This window comes from Fusarium phalaenopsidis (genome assembly GCF_050370095.1).
Source record: "Fusarium phalaenopsidis strain FUZ10S chromosome Unknown contig_32286, whole genome shotgun sequence".
Classification (NCBI taxonomy): Eukaryota; Fungi; Ascomycota; class Sordariomycetes; order Hypocreales; family Nectriaceae; genus Fusarium; species Fusarium phalaenopsidis.
In genome coordinates, this window is record NW_028145413.1 from 1,887,555 (window position 1) to 1,901,395 (window position 13,841).

The following is a 13,841-nucleotide window of genomic DNA, read 5'->3' on the forward strand; positions in this document are numbered from 1 at the left end:
GAGAGAGGTGAAGCCTGAGAGTTGGAGCTTGCTTGGTGTGAAGCTGGCAGCTTTAGTTGGCGATGTCCATATCCATCCAACCTCATGGCTCGTCTATGCGCAACCCCACTTACACATGCTCGGCCACCGATGGACGCAAATAAATTCACCGTTTGCGAGATGTATCTTATTATTTGCGTATGTAGGTATTTACTTGGTATCTGAATTTCAAGGTCTGAAGTCGGAAATGTCTCTGTTTAGCTCCCTTGGAGGGCTGAAACCGAACAATGAGGCGGGACCCTCATTCATCACTACCCGTAACCATGACCATGACCGTCTCTGCCTCGATGATTGGGGGCATAATCTGATCCATAAATATGCTATAAAAGTGCTTCATCAATGATCCCGCCAGTTGCGTATTTTGCACGCAGACTTTCCCAGCGTACACCCAGAAACCAAACCCCAAAATCATGCCAAAGCCTCCCGTTGTTCGGGCCCGGTCCCAATACCTCATGAAAACGCTCCAGACTCTTACACAATCCCCGGACGTTTTGCTTTACACGTCCTTTTTACTCTGAATATTCGTCATCTTCCATGATGCCAGCAGTGTCTTCTAATCCCTTTAGAACCTCTTCTACTTCTGAAGGGTCTGTAATCGCCCATACGCCTCCTCCCTTTACTAGATCTTTACCACGCATGCCCACCTCCTTTCCGACGAGGTTGCGACCGACCTTGCCAGGCCCCACGCCTACCCAGCGTCGAATCCGTCCCTCTTGATCGAGGTACCTGATGCTCTCCCACCAACGCACAGTGTCGAGGCAACCTCGGGCTAGCAGGTCCTTCAAGTCGGCCTTGCAGCATACGGGCCGCGCAGACACATTGCTCACGATCGGCAGCTGGCCAGGAAATGTCACCATGTCCTCGTTCTCACGACCCTTGACCCGACTACCCTCGTTGAGCAGGTTTCGCATCACGGTTACGGCCGGCTTCATGATCGGGCTGTGGAAGGGGCTGTCGGCCTTGAGGCGGACGGCACGGGGATCGTAGCCCAAAAACTGGCGGAGGTGGGCGATGAGGGTCTTGATGCGCTCAATGTTGCCGCTCAAGACGATCTGATTCTTGCTGTTGATGTTTGCGATCAGCACCTGCTCGATGGGCGGTACATCGTCCATGTCCTCGGCTGAGACGCCGACAAACTGGCGAATAGCCTTTATGAGGTTTTCCATGTGCTCTGGGTGCGAAATGACGGCCACCATGCCGTACTCGCCGCCGTACTGCTCGATGGCCTGACGCGTCGCCTCTGACATAGCCTCGGCCCGCTTGCGCACCAGGTGCAGGCTGTCCTGGAAGGAAATGTACCCGCCGGCAACTACAGCGGCGAATTCACCGAGGGAGTGGCCCAGTGTGAAGTCGAAGTGGTCCGTGACCTTGAAGCCGAACTCGCGCTCGAGGATGCGGAGGATGAAGATGGAGGTGGCCATGATGGCGGGCTGGGCGTTGGGGGTCTCGGTAAGGAGCTTGGAGGGCCCATGCTGGATGATGTCGGAGAGCTTGTAGCCCATATACTCGTCGATCTCATCGCGGAGCTGCGAGGCCGTCGAGGGGAACGCCTCAAGCCATGGTGTTAGCATGCCCACCCGCTGGACGCCCTGGCCTGGGAAGAAGAGGGCGGTCCTGGTGCCGCCTCGATGTGTAGACCTCCATCTCCGTGGTTGCGGCTGTCGCAGAAGCGGCTGTGATAGTAGCGACGGTCTCGTGCCTGTTAGTGGGCGACGGCACCGCATCGAAGTCGTCGCGAGCCGTTCCATGGCCGTCTAACGGCGTTGGGGACGGCGGGTTAGAGGTCAAGGCGCACGGGTTGACGCTCTCATTCTGGGGAAGCCCGCCGTCGTGATCCAATTCCCTGAGCGGCTGGAGAATGGGAAGAGAAAGGAAGGGGAAAGAGGAAAAGGCAAGTCACGAGAGAGCCCGCTCAACAAAAGGGATTGGAAACCGAAACCCTGGGTCTGGGGTTCCGGGACCTTCCAGTTTGCGTGACGTCGGGGTCACTTACAAGTTGCACTCGCGCGCCACTAACAGCAACCACAGGGAAGGAGCACTCTCGGCATTGGGATTGGGGGTTGACGGCAGGAGCAGGGGGGACCGAGGGGTGCTCCTCTCTCTTTCGGATCCTCTCTTCAACCCCCAAAATCAAAATGGAACCTCGTTGACCTCATGGAATTCATCGGAATCGGGGGCCCGGTCCCTTTTGTCCAGCGCATATTCTGCAACGCACAGCGTCCAATAGCAAAGCCAGCGCAAGCCGCAAGCCGTTGACGCACCTCGAGGCAGTTTCCCCCCGGCCGCTGGAGACGCACCAGCAGCGGCAGCAGCAAGCGGTCGGATGTCTCGCCCCACACTTAGAGCCGATGCCCCGACCTCGTGCGGCTTCGGATCTCCGTCGCTCCTTGGCGCCTCCTCCGAGATCCATTTCCACGGCGCGCCATGGGCCAACAGCTGTTTAACATTATGTGAACGAATCTAACGCGGCTGCTTTTTGCTTTGCTGGCATTGGGTCACTCCTTTTCTTCCGTCTTCCTCGGAGACTAGTCCGTTCTATTCATGCAGCATGGGGGCATTCTGCTTTCTTTTTGTCTCGTGCTCATGACACCCTCTCCAGATGCCGCCATTGGCCCGCATCCGCATGTTTCTACCGGCGGCGCTCTCCTCAACATCATGAGCCCATCCCATGCCATGTCATGCTCCACGACGCCGATGCTCCTCCGTCCCGTCTGCTGCCGCCTGCAACACCGCCGCCTAGCACCGTATCTCCACTCCTCCCTTGCTCACTGTCAAGTACTTGACCCCCTTGTACGGTTTGACGCTCTCTCCCAGTCCCCGACTCTTGCGCGTGTCTAGAAGGATGCTCTCTACCTTCAATCCGCTCGCCAACCATCCCTTGACGGAAAAGCTCACTGATGCCGACGTTGGCATCAGGATCTTGTTCTGCGCAATCTTCTTAACGTCCCTATCATCGCTGGCACCCTCCTTGTCCTTCGCCGTCTTGGCCACCGGCACGCTCTGGTAAGGTCCGTCAAACGTGTAGTCGGTCCCAAAGCCAAAACCGTTGGGGTCGAATCCGTCCTCATCCTCGCCTGTGATCGGCCCCACGACGGTACACCGGAGCCCGAAGTAGCACGTCCCTCCCGAGAGCTCCTTTGCCGGAATGTGCCACTCCAAGAACTTCTCCCCCGGGTTGAAGCTAGCGTCGCCCTTGCTAGGTCGAATTTCCGACAAGTTCCTAACGTCTGTCGGTAGTGGGATCGTGACGGTGAGATCGTCAATCAGGGGCGCTCCTGGTGATCCTGGATGTGGTCCTCCCAGTCGGCCACCACTTCCACCTCTTCCAAATTGACCTGATGAGGACGGAGAGGGTGCGCCGAGAATCTTGTTGACTTGTAACCGAACCTCGAAATCGGACCCTGTAGCCCCGAGCCCAGTCTTTACCTCCATATTGACTGGCAGTTTGAGGTTATTAGAGCTTAGGCTTCCGCTCTTCCCACTAGTAAAGGGTAGCAAGTCCACCTCGTAGCCCGCCAGGATAAATCTTCCGTCAGGTGGGATGAAGCTCAGCTCTCCTGGCCTTTCCTTCCATCGGTTTAGCCGTACGCAAGGGTGAAAGACTGGTAACTCCATAATGCCTCCGAGATTGTGCTTTCCAGACGGGCTCGTCAGAGTCAGGGTGATATCCGGGACGCCTGACACCTTTGATGTAAAGGCAATGGTACCGTTGGCAAAGGCGGCAAGTGGTCTTCCCGAGGGCGCGAGCGTAACTGACAGAGTCTCAACAACATCGGCATACATCTCGTTGGACGTGTGTCGCACGTTCGCTCGTCTCCATGGCAAGGCGGGAGTATTCGAAGGGATCACGGATGGCGAGCTCGAGTTTGAGAAGTTGGCGCTCAGAGGCGCTTTCCTAGTAGCTGGTCAGTGTTGGGCTCTCTTTGACGTAGTTTTGGCACACGAACCCAGGGAGGTTGATGCTTCCTAGTAGTTTACCAACCCATCCCTCCTGTTCCACAACTTCTCGCAGGGCATTGGGCTCTGTCGTGCTGATAGTGCCAGAGTCGCACATCTCTGTTAATATCTGAGCGACTATGTCATAGTTATTCTCGATCTTAACGGCCAGGAGCGGCGCGCCAAGGAAGTCCTCGAAGGCATCGATTACGCGGTGTAGGAACTCGAAGACAAGGAGCGGCTCGATCTCGGTCGACGACGTGACGAGAAACAAGAGGTTCGCATGGGTTAGGCTGAATACGAGGGTCGGAGGGCTTGTGTTGGCTAGGTAGATGAGATTCGGCCGCGGTGAGGGATGTTCTAGGTAGAGGGGTAGGAGATGGGTAGCCGAGAGCGGCCTCCCTGCGTAGGTGTGAGATAGGATAGGATTACTAGACAGAGTTAGCTAGAAGGATAAAAGCGAGGCTATAGACAAAATACCGGTTGTCATCATAAATGTGCAGCGCCTCAATAACGCCGTTCATGGTGTCGACCAACACCTCCCTCTGGCGTTGGCTGGCACGATAAGCATGAGCTAGAGCTACTGATGTGTGTTTGCGCCAGCGCGGGACGGACAATGACGAAACTGGTTGGGACCCTGGCCCTTGATTACTCAGCCATCAGAAGGTCAAATCGTCCAATCAACGTTGCTCATCACGCGACTCTCAAAAGTTGAAGCTTGTGATAACTTCCATCGCCAAAGCCAATCCCCCCTCGATTTCAACAACAAACCTCCAAAATGGCAGGGGACGACAAGATTCCGACGGTCCAGACTCTGGAGAGGCCAGAGAAGCTCGAGGACATCCTGCGCCAGGACCGAGGCGACGACTGCCTGCCCTGCAAAGTCATTGGTCAGTTCTTCGCCATCGGCCCTCACGCCCCGACTCCTCAGCGGCCGGGACACTGGACTAACACCGTGGTAGGCAGCGGAGCGTTCTTTGGCCTCGCTGCCTACAGCTACTTCTCGGGCATGTCGCAGCTCGAGAGGCAAAAGGCCCTGATCCTCCAGAGCAAGTCCCCCTTTGGCATGAGGAGCCGGAAACTCGGCATCACCACCATCTCTCTCGGTCTCGTGTGGATGGGGCTGTGGAGGGCGCTCAAGTGATGTTGCAACGATCTCGAAACGACACGAAACGAACTCTACTCCGTCTGAATTAGCATGTATATTATGTCTGGCATCCCTGCGAGCAGCTCTTGCAGCGGTATTCTCTCGAGCTCATGGACCAGTGGTGACCAGAAACTGGTGCTGGCTGAGATTTTCGATGTATCAAAAGCATTTTCTGGTTGCATAGAAGGCGTTCAGAGTGTGGGCTGAAACGGTCTGAAGAGGTGTGGTATCTCATTTCATGTACTATGAACCATGAAGCTACCAATCCTTAACTATTTGATCTTGAGAAAACACCACCTTTCCCAAGTAAACACTAGTTTTAGCTCTTATGTGAATGTTCTAGTGAAAGCCTCTTGATGGCGATGGCTGATAGGTTGCAAAGCCTCTATAATTCTAGTAGTGGTGAGATGAGACCTGAGGGATGGATGAGGATGTCGTGGATGCTGATCATAGGCAGACTGTAGCAACGCACATAAGGGTGTTGATTAAAATTTTCGAATTCGGTATCCGAGTTATAATTCGATATTAGCAATTAAGTATCAATTTTCTTGGGACATATTTGCTGTTATTTGTCGCTTAAGTTGCTGGCTCTCATGTGAAGCTCTTATTCCAAGCCGTTTAGCAAAGACTAAAATCTCAACCTGGAGGCCCCACATTGAATCTTTAACAAACTCATCAACCGCCGACGACACGACAGCAACAACTAAAACTGACAGCGGACTACACCAGGAGATAATCATCCTGTGCTTTCGACATTTAGATACTGAGGGCATACCTACGTTCACCTACTGGCTAAGCGGCCAGAGCAGCTGAACCTCAGCACTCCCTCTCATCTCAAAATGCCCATCACAATCCTCAAGCCTCAGCCTCCCGCGCCTCAAAGGCCACAGGCAGCGGCCAATTCAGACTCTGACTCTGATTCTGAGGGCGGCGCGGACGTTGGCGGCGATGGAATCCTCACACCAGGCAGCGTGATAACGTCGAATCCCCAGTGGATGCGGTAAGCCTTTAGCCTCCAACCCATGTCATCTGATACTGACCTCTTCACAAAGCGGACACGGCACCTACATCTCTTCTGGCTCATCATCAATCACATCCTCCCTAGCTGGAACCCTCACAAAGACAAACAAGCTCCTCTCGGTGCGTCCCCTGCGCGCCCGCTACACCCCCGAGATTGGTGACCTCGTCGTCGGCCGCATCGTCGAGGTCCAGGCCAAGCGCTGGCGCGTCGACGTGGCCGCCTCGCAGCTCGCCATCCTCCAGATCTCGGCCATCAACCTCCCCGGCGGTATCCTCCGCAAGCGCACCGAGACGGACGAGCTGCAGATTCGCAGCTTTTTCGCCGAGGGTGACCTCGTCGTCGCGGAGGTCCAGCAGCTGCACCAGGACGGCGCTGCTAGTCTGCACACCCGCAGTCTCAAGTACGGTAAACTCCGCAACGGCGTCTTTGTCTCGGTCACGGGCACTGGCGGAGGCGGTGGTGTCGTCCGCGCCAAGAGGCAGGTCTGGACCATGGACGTGGCCAACGCCGGCGACAAAGTCGATGTGCTTCTCGGCGTCAACGGGTACATCTGGATCAGCAAGCACATTGAGAGCGACGTCGCTGCTGAGGCTGCCGGCATCAATCGCATGGAGGAGAGCGTCAGCAGCAAGGTCTACTCGAGCCAGAACGACCCCATGGAGGTGTCGACCATGCGTGAGATTGCGAGGATCCGCAGTGTCATCCTCGCCCTCGTCGAGAACGGGCTCAAGGTCGATGAAGATATGGTTACAAGGGGCTACAGCGAAGCCGTGGACCTGGCAAGGGAATCTACAGACGACGACCTGTATCTAGGTGGCGACAAGGGACACCGTCTGGCAGCAACTTTGACTGGTCACTAAAATATGTTGGGCTACGAGGTGGAACAAAAGGATTAAACGCAACCAAAGATACCTAGCTTTTCAAGTTCTCATTTGTAGTGCCCTCCCCTACTCGGCCAGACATCCACCAGCCTGCGTGTTATACTATAAACATCCATGGACAGGACAATTTGCCGCTATTATACAACGAAACTGTACAGGTACCAACAATGAACTCGATAACCATCGGAACAAGTGTTCGCAAAAAAAAAAAGTACACAGCAAAGCTTTCGGTCAACATTTTGCTTTACTCGGACGAATTGCAGAAATCAGAAATCAACTAAATCACGATCGTGTGAGCAACTGGCTCACAGTGCCTTTCTTAACTTCCAGGATCGCAGCCAATGCTACGAGGATAGCCCACCTTAACAGAGCGCCCTTTGTCTTGCTTGATCCAAGGCCGAAGGTCAGGGCGAGGATATACTTGAGACCCTTGGTCTTGTTGCCGTTGCGGTCAAAGTTGGGCTTTGGGGCGAACGCGTTGAGTCGGTTCAGGTGTGGCCACGAGTAGGGCATGTAGCGCACACGGAGAAGGAAGTCGGCCCAATATGGCACCTTGGCGATGACGCGCTGGTGACTGAAGGTCTTGAACGAGTAGATGCCGTGGTAGTGACCCATTCCGGACTGGCCAACACCGCCCAAGGGGGACTGGGGGATCTGGCTGTGGAAGAAGGAGTCGTTACAGGTGGCGCCTCCCGAGGTGACGTTTTCCAGGACTAGAAACGGTTAGTTGAGTGTTATGCTGAAGGAAGAGCAGGAGGTTCATACCCTTGTTGTTCTCGGCATCAGACCCAAAGGTGTTGAGAGAAAGGGGTGTCGGGTCGACCTGGTTAGCGATCTGGATAGCTTGGTCGAGAGAGTCGAATGCCATGATAGAGAAGATGGGGCCAAAAGACTCCTCGATCATCATGCTATCCTCAATGTCGTCGACCAGCACAGCTGTCGGCTCCATGAAGAGCTCAGACTCATCCATGGAACCGCCCAGGACGATCTTGCCCTTGGACGAGTCGAGCATCTTCTTGAGGCGGTTGAAGTGACCAATGTTGACGATACGGGAGTAGTCGGGGCTGTTCTTGACGCCCTTGGGGAAGAAGGTGCGCAGCTGGCCATTAAGCTCACCGAGGAACGATGACAGAACGCTCCTCTCGACAAGGATGTAATTGTGAGACATGCAGACCTGGCCAGCGCACAGCACCTTTTGCCAGAGCAACCGCCTGGCAGCGAGCTTGAGGTTGGCGTTCTTGGTGACAAAAGCCGGGTTCTGGCCACCAAGCTCGAGGAGGACGGGAGTCAGGGTCTCTGCGGCCTTCTTGGCGATAATCTTGCCGACTGTCTTGCCGCCAGTGAAGGCGATCTTGTCAAACTTTTGCTCGAGAAGGCGCTGAGTCTCGGGGAGAGAACCGTTGACGTAGGTGTAGCACTCTGGATCCAGGGAATCGTCAAAGATCTTCTTGAGGGCCATGGCGCAGTTGGGGGAAGACTCTGAAGCCTTGAGGACAACACAGTTTCCAGCGGCGATGGCGCCAATGACAGCGGGGAGGTTGAGCTGGAAGGGGAAGTTGAAGGAACCAATGTTGAGGACGATTCCCAGGGGCTCATAGCGGATGCGATGCTTCATAGCGCGGAACTCGAGGGGAACGTTGGCGACGGGCTCGTCGCGGGCCCATTTCTGTATGTTATTGATGGTGTCAAGGCACTCCCGCTTGCACCAGTCAATCTCGGAGCAGTTTGCCTCGAACCTGCACTTGCGGAGATCCTTGAGGAGGGCATCCTGCATGAGAGTGGTGTTGTCGACCAGGGCCCAGTAGAGCTTGCGCAGCTGGACGAGGCGGAACTCGAGGGGCTTGGTGCGGCCGGCCTTGAAGGACTTTCTGAGGCGATCGACCTTGGCAGGGATGTCCTCCAGTGCCGTGTGCTCCAGCGGGGGAATCTCAGAGGTCGGGGTGTTGTCAGTCATTGTGGATGATGTTGAGATGTGGTTGGTTGAGAGGATGATTACGGCGACAGCTCAGCTGGCAGGGGCGCGCCTCGTGGGTCCAGATAGGGAAGATATATAAGAAAAGTAACAAATAGGATAGGGTATACGAATAGTAAAGAAAAGAAGTGTCGCAAAGGAAAGGAAAGGATCGTAGGTGATGAATCTGATGATACGAGAAGCGTGCGTGTCTCCTAATCAAGCGGCACAGTCGGAGACTGTCGTCGCGTACAGTACAGTGCGCTAACGAAAAATTACCGAATGGAAAGGATTTAGAACAAGCTTCCCCAGACCGACCGATCGATCGGAACAGATACACTTATATAATATTAAAGCCGTCGTTCGCGGTGAGATTTTAGAGTGAAAGGAGAAGAGAGGAAGAGATGAGGTGAGGGGTCGAGACATGACACGGATGAACTCTTGTCCCCATGTTCGTCCGAAATAGTACTCCGTGCCCTTGTCCGTTGGGTCTCATCCTGGGATGGAACCTACTCCCGCCTCGGCAGGCGTCCACGTGTTTGAGACGTGCCGAGGCACGGGGTCCACGGGCGCCCGAGAAGAGGATACGGACTTTCAATTGTCGGTCACTTTCTGATTTGGAGGTAGTAATAGTTGAGAACGAGAAGAGAGGATAAGATTGACAGGCTGGAGTACAGTCATTGGCTAATCACAACAGATGCATCACAAGCAAGACTTTACCCCATTATACAGTTGCTATAGCATCAATGCTTGGCAATATATTCAACATTTTATATCATCAATCAATTCATTGCCCGTATTGCAGTTAATCACTGTTTAGTCTCAATGCGATTGGATAGATACATTGGTGCAGTCAAGGTCCATCTAACTAACAGATAGCTTCCGCCCGATTAATGGGCCTTCATGCTTCTCACCCTGGTACCATCGCTCACACACTCACCCCAGCAATGGATCAAGTTTCTTCCATGCTTAAATGAACTCGAAAGCGGCTGCATATCTGTATGGGGCAATAGTACAGCTGTATTCACTATCAAGCAATGCGTCCAGATTAATTGACAACTACCACAAGCCAAATTGAACTGACATGCAGTAGCCCTACCAAGACCCAGCCGAAGCAAGTTGAACATAATAATCCTATTATTAAAGCTAACAAATAAGATTCAAGTGAGTCGGGATTGCCAGAGTTGCTGGTATCGAATAGGTAACCTAGGTAATAAGTCGTTCTGTGCCAACCATGGGAATAGCTTCCACCTCAGTGTCATCGCCCTAACAATTTTTAAGCTCAACGAGTTGCCTCCACCACTCTTCAAACACACAAATTATTACCTCCTCAAACTCTCCCCATACTTAGTGCTTCTCGACTCCCTTCCTCTCCAGCACCCTAGCCGCCAACTCCTCCACCACATCCTTCACCCCATCCCCCCAAAGTGCCGACGCAACCCCAAACTTGGCCCCCAACTGCACAGCCAACTCCCTACCCCCCTTGACGCCCTCATCCCACCCCTCCGACGCCGCGCCGTCGGCCTTGCTCGCCACGACCGCCGTGGGCGGGACGTCGGAGCCCAGGTGCGGCGCCAGGACTTCCAGCCGGATGCGCCGCAGCTCCTCGAGGCCCTCGGCGGAGGATCCGGCGTACAGTAGGATTAGGGCGTCGGCTTCGGATGCGATTCGTTTGGCTTCAGGTGCCGAGCGGATAAAGGTCGACGGGATGCGCTCGAGGTTGATGTTGGTTGGAATACCCGAGATGAGGGCGAGGCGACTGTCGCCGGATGATTCGGTAAGGGGATCATAGAGGTCCGTGAAGACGTCCATGCAGTACTACAAACATAATGTCAGCAGCTGAGTTTCTTGCAGGTTTCGAATGGTGCTTGAGTAATCTTGTCTTGTCATGTCAACTCACCCTTCGTATCAGACTCTTCTTGCCCGCGGCAGGGGCCCCCAAGATGATGATGTTGACAGTGTATTGGGCCTTCATTATGCGTATACTTCCATCCAATTATTCCTCCTTCCTTGTGAATGAGCTATCTTGTGCCAGTTTCGTGAGAGCTAGGTTTACATGGAGGGTAATAAATCATGTGCTTCACTGAGTTCATTGTCATGATGGCTCTTAGTCAGCAGTTGCTTCAAAGTCAGATCATCATGAGTTCTGGTCGAAGCTTCTATTTCCCTTGATTGTACACCAGATTTACCGTTTACTTGGGTTTTGAAGTCGTTGATTCAATTCAACGATCATGAGCCACTGTCATGGGTAGTACAAGACTAGCTGGCGTCCAAATTAAGGCGAGATCGACGTGCCCAAACTCAGCTGCTTCGTTTATCCCAGTCGTTCAGTTTCTCAATTGCAAGGTTGCCTCATTGTTCCTCAAGTCACATCATCAATATCCAGAGTGGACCAGTCGTTACTTGTCATGGCTCAATGTACATGCATATCTTGTCAAATGCCCACTTAAACCTTACATCGTACAAAGCTCAACTCCCTGTACATGTCCCCGCCCAGATCTAGCGTGACTATAATACAACGTCATCCCTCGCGGGGGGACTGCCCCTTACCTCCTCGCACGGCTGCCGCCGGCGCTCTTCACGGGCGCGGCGACGAGCTCGGCAACCTTTTGCTTCTTCTGGTCCTCCAGGGTCTTCTTCATCAGGTAGTCGTCGATGGCCTGGGTGCCGTCCACCAGCAGCCCACCCTCGGCCCGCTGCACGTCCTCGATGGCCGCACGCTGGCGATACTCGTCGAGCTCCTTGCGGCGCTCGGGCGACATGCGCCACTCCTTAGGGAAGCGCGGCTTGGGCTTGAACTCGTGGTGCCGGGTGTCGAGGGGAATATCCTCGAACGTTTCCTTGGGGTCCTTGGCCGCGGCGATGAGGTCGTCCACCAGGTTCGACAGGTAACGCTTGTTCTGCGCCTGGTGCTCAAAGCTCTCGCAGCTCATCTTGATGATCTCCGTCTCCGGGTTGTACCGGGGCCCGGCCAGCTTCTTGAGCTTCTCAGTTTGCACGGGCGTGAGCTTCAGATCGTCGGGGGCGAACTGCACCACCACCTTCTTCTCGGCGGGGTGGAATTCACCCATGTAGGATGTGTACCTCCATCGGAGGACCTGGTTATCGGTAGGAGGGACGAATGGCTTGGCGAGTTCTATATGGCATCAGTATTCCCAGGTCTCATGCTCGGGAATCAATTCACTCACTTGAGAGGAGGGGCAACTCCCAGACGGCCAATCTGTCATATTGTCGCATCTCTCGAATCTGATCGAGCTTTCCGTGTGCCATGGAAGTAATGTCGTCCTCATCAAACTCCTCCAGCTCTTCGGTGTTGGTCTCGGGATCCTCTTCGTCGAACCAGAATGACTGCCTGTTCGGCCTCTCTCCCCTGTCATCCTTCATTATCTCATCCTGCAGCGACCTGTCTTCCGAGGCCCAACCGGGCCTACGCTCCAGCTCGGTCTCCAGGTACTCGTCGATCGTGTTGTAGCCGTTCTCCTTGGCAAGTTCATCCAACTGCTTCATGCCCTCCGGGGTGGCGGCCTCTGCAATCGCAGCCTCGAGCTTCTTGAGCTCAATTGGTCCGAGATCCTCCTCCTCCTCTTCACCCTCCTGCTCCTGCTGCTCCCGCTCACGCGCCCATCGTATCGTCGAGGTGCCGAATGCCCGCTGGGGGACGGCTCTTTGTCGAATGATCTGCTGGGAGCGGGGAATCTGTTGAAGCCGGGGCGCCCTGCGGCACGCCAAAACACATAGCCTTGCGGCAGCCGAAGCTGAAGCCATTGCGAGTCGTTCGAGGGGAGCAATGGCGGCGCCGAATTGTCGTCCGTCTGGGGAATTGGGTGGGCAAGCTTTCAAAAATTTGGAGCGCGGGCATTGGCGGGTGCCGAAGTTTCGCCATCCCACTTTCTGGCAGCACTTCACCTCTTCACCGTGGAAAAGCTTCGGCTAACACCGACATAACCTCTTTCCCTCTTACACCACATGCACTCTCATCAACTTCACATTTCCTTCACCAGAAAGCATTTTCCTCTTTCAGAATCGGGCCTATGGCTTCAGACTCAAGTCCCACTGGCCGGTTTTGCCTGGTCACGGTCGGCGCCACCGTCGGCTTCAGGAAACTCACCGAAGCGGCCCTCGATCCCACCTTCTGGAAGCACCTGGTCTCGCAGGGCTTCACCGAGCTGCACATACAGTGCGGACCAGATGTTACTTGGGCAAGCAAAGAGTTGATTGCCCGCAAGGATGATGCTCCCCGGGGTCTCAACATTGACATCTTTGACATGAGGAAAAATCTCATGAAAGAGGAGATGACGCTGTGCAAGCCTCTGGACGGAAAGCGGCAGCTCGGTCTCGTCATCTCACATGCGGGTACGTTTCACAGGCGTTGTTGATGTTGAGAATGTGGCAACTCACGAGCTTAGGAACTGGAACTATTCTCGACGCCTGGAAGCTGGGACTTCCCATCATCGTGGTGCCCAATACGCAGCTCTTGAATGATCACCAAACCGAGATGGCAAAGCATCTGTCAAAGGAGGGGTATGCCATCATGAGCACTGGCAGGTATGCAAACACTTCCGTCTAGCCCCTCAGAGCAAACATCACCTTACAAGAAAACAGTGTGGACGATCTACAGGAAGCAATGCATAAGGTGGAGCTCCTGTGGGAGGACAACAAAGCTCGCTGGCCTCCCAACAAAGTGCCGTCTGCGGGAAACGACAGACGGCGCCTCTGGGATCTTGCCCCTCATGAGGTCGCCAAGGAACAGAATGCAACCATGACTCACGACTAGGTGTTTGGGCTTTTGAGACGCATTCTCGGCATCTAAAGGACAGCACGGCGAAGGCGGCCAGTATGTTTATATATACTATCTGGGTGGCATGT

At 54.5% G+C, this 13,841-nt stretch overlaps 8 protein-coding genes across 8 annotated transcripts; 3 read left to right on the top strand and 5 right to left on the bottom strand.

The window, feature by feature from the left end:
• Positions 1-548: 548 nt before the first annotated feature.
• LRP88_02912 (ACP S-malonyltransferase) lies at positions 549-1,787 on the bottom strand (the record flags this gene model as incomplete). The annotated part of the gene is made up of 1 exon (XM_083239547.1): positions 549-1,787. One exon carries the CDS (start codon positions 1,785-1,787, stop codon positions 549-551), a length of 1,239 nt encoding a protein of 412 aa, XP_083104677.1.
• A 988-nt stretch (positions 1,788-2,775) lies between these two features.
• LRP88_02913 (uncharacterized protein) lies at positions 2,776-4,499 on the bottom strand (the record flags this gene model as incomplete). Its single annotated transcript, XM_083239548.1, has 3 exons — positions 2,776-3,934; positions 3,987-4,406; positions 4,456-4,499. The coding sequence occupies 3 exons, from the start codon at positions 4,497-4,499 to the stop codon at positions 2,776-2,778; spliced, it is 1,623 nt and encodes a 540-aa protein (XP_083104678.1).
• A 254-nt stretch (positions 4,500-4,753) lies between these two features.
• Positions 4,754-5,119, top strand: LRP88_02914 (uncharacterized protein; the record flags this gene model as incomplete). Its single annotated transcript, XM_083239549.1, has 1 exon — positions 4,754-5,119. The coding sequence occupies one exon, from the start codon at positions 4,754-4,756 to the stop codon at positions 5,117-5,119; it is 366 nt and encodes a 121-aa protein (XP_083104679.1).
• An 842-nt stretch (positions 5,120-5,961) lies between these two features.
• LRP88_02915 (exosome non-catalytic core subunit RRP4) lies at positions 5,962-7,003 on the top strand (the record flags this gene model as incomplete). The annotated part of the gene is made up of 2 exons (XM_083239550.1): positions 5,962-6,122; positions 6,175-7,003. 2 exons carry the CDS (start codon positions 5,962-5,964, stop codon positions 7,001-7,003), a joined length of 990 nt encoding a protein of 329 aa, XP_083104680.1.
• A 303-nt stretch (positions 7,004-7,306) lies between these two features.
• LRP88_02916 (Aldehyde/histidinol dehydrogenase) lies at positions 7,307-8,978 on the bottom strand (the record flags this gene model as incomplete). Its single annotated transcript, XM_083239551.1, has 2 exons — positions 7,307-7,737; positions 7,790-8,978. The coding sequence occupies 2 exons, from the start codon at positions 8,976-8,978 to the stop codon at positions 7,307-7,309; spliced, it is 1,620 nt and encodes a 539-aa protein (XP_083104681.1).
• Positions 8,979-10,322: 1,344 nt separating this feature from the next.
• LRP88_02917 (P-loop containing nucleoside triphosphate hydrolase protein) lies at positions 10,323-10,950 on the bottom strand (the record flags this gene model as incomplete). Its single annotated transcript, XM_083239552.1, has 2 exons — positions 10,323-10,793; positions 10,876-10,950. 2 exons carry the CDS (start codon positions 10,948-10,950, stop codon positions 10,323-10,325), a joined length of 546 nt encoding a protein of 181 aa, XP_083104682.1.
• Positions 10,951-11,521: 571 nt separating this feature from the next.
• Positions 11,522-12,740, bottom strand: LRP88_02918 (mitochondrial 37S ribosomal protein mS35; the record flags this gene model as incomplete). The annotated part of the gene is made up of 2 exons (XM_083239553.1): positions 11,522-12,111; positions 12,164-12,740. 2 exons carry the CDS (start codon positions 12,738-12,740, stop codon positions 11,522-11,524), a joined length of 1,167 nt encoding a protein of 388 aa, XP_083104683.1.
• A 266-nt stretch (positions 12,741-13,006) lies between these two features.
• LRP88_02919 (N-acetylglucosaminyldiphosphodolichol N-acetylglucosaminyltransferase catalytic subunit ALG13) lies at positions 13,007-13,749 on the top strand (the record flags this gene model as incomplete). Its single annotated transcript, XM_083239554.1, has 3 exons — positions 13,007-13,328; positions 13,382-13,520; positions 13,578-13,749. The coding sequence occupies 3 exons, from the start codon at positions 13,007-13,009 to the stop codon at positions 13,747-13,749; spliced, it is 633 nt and encodes a 210-aa protein (XP_083104684.1).
• Between the last annotated feature and the right edge of the window lie 92 nt (positions 13,750-13,841).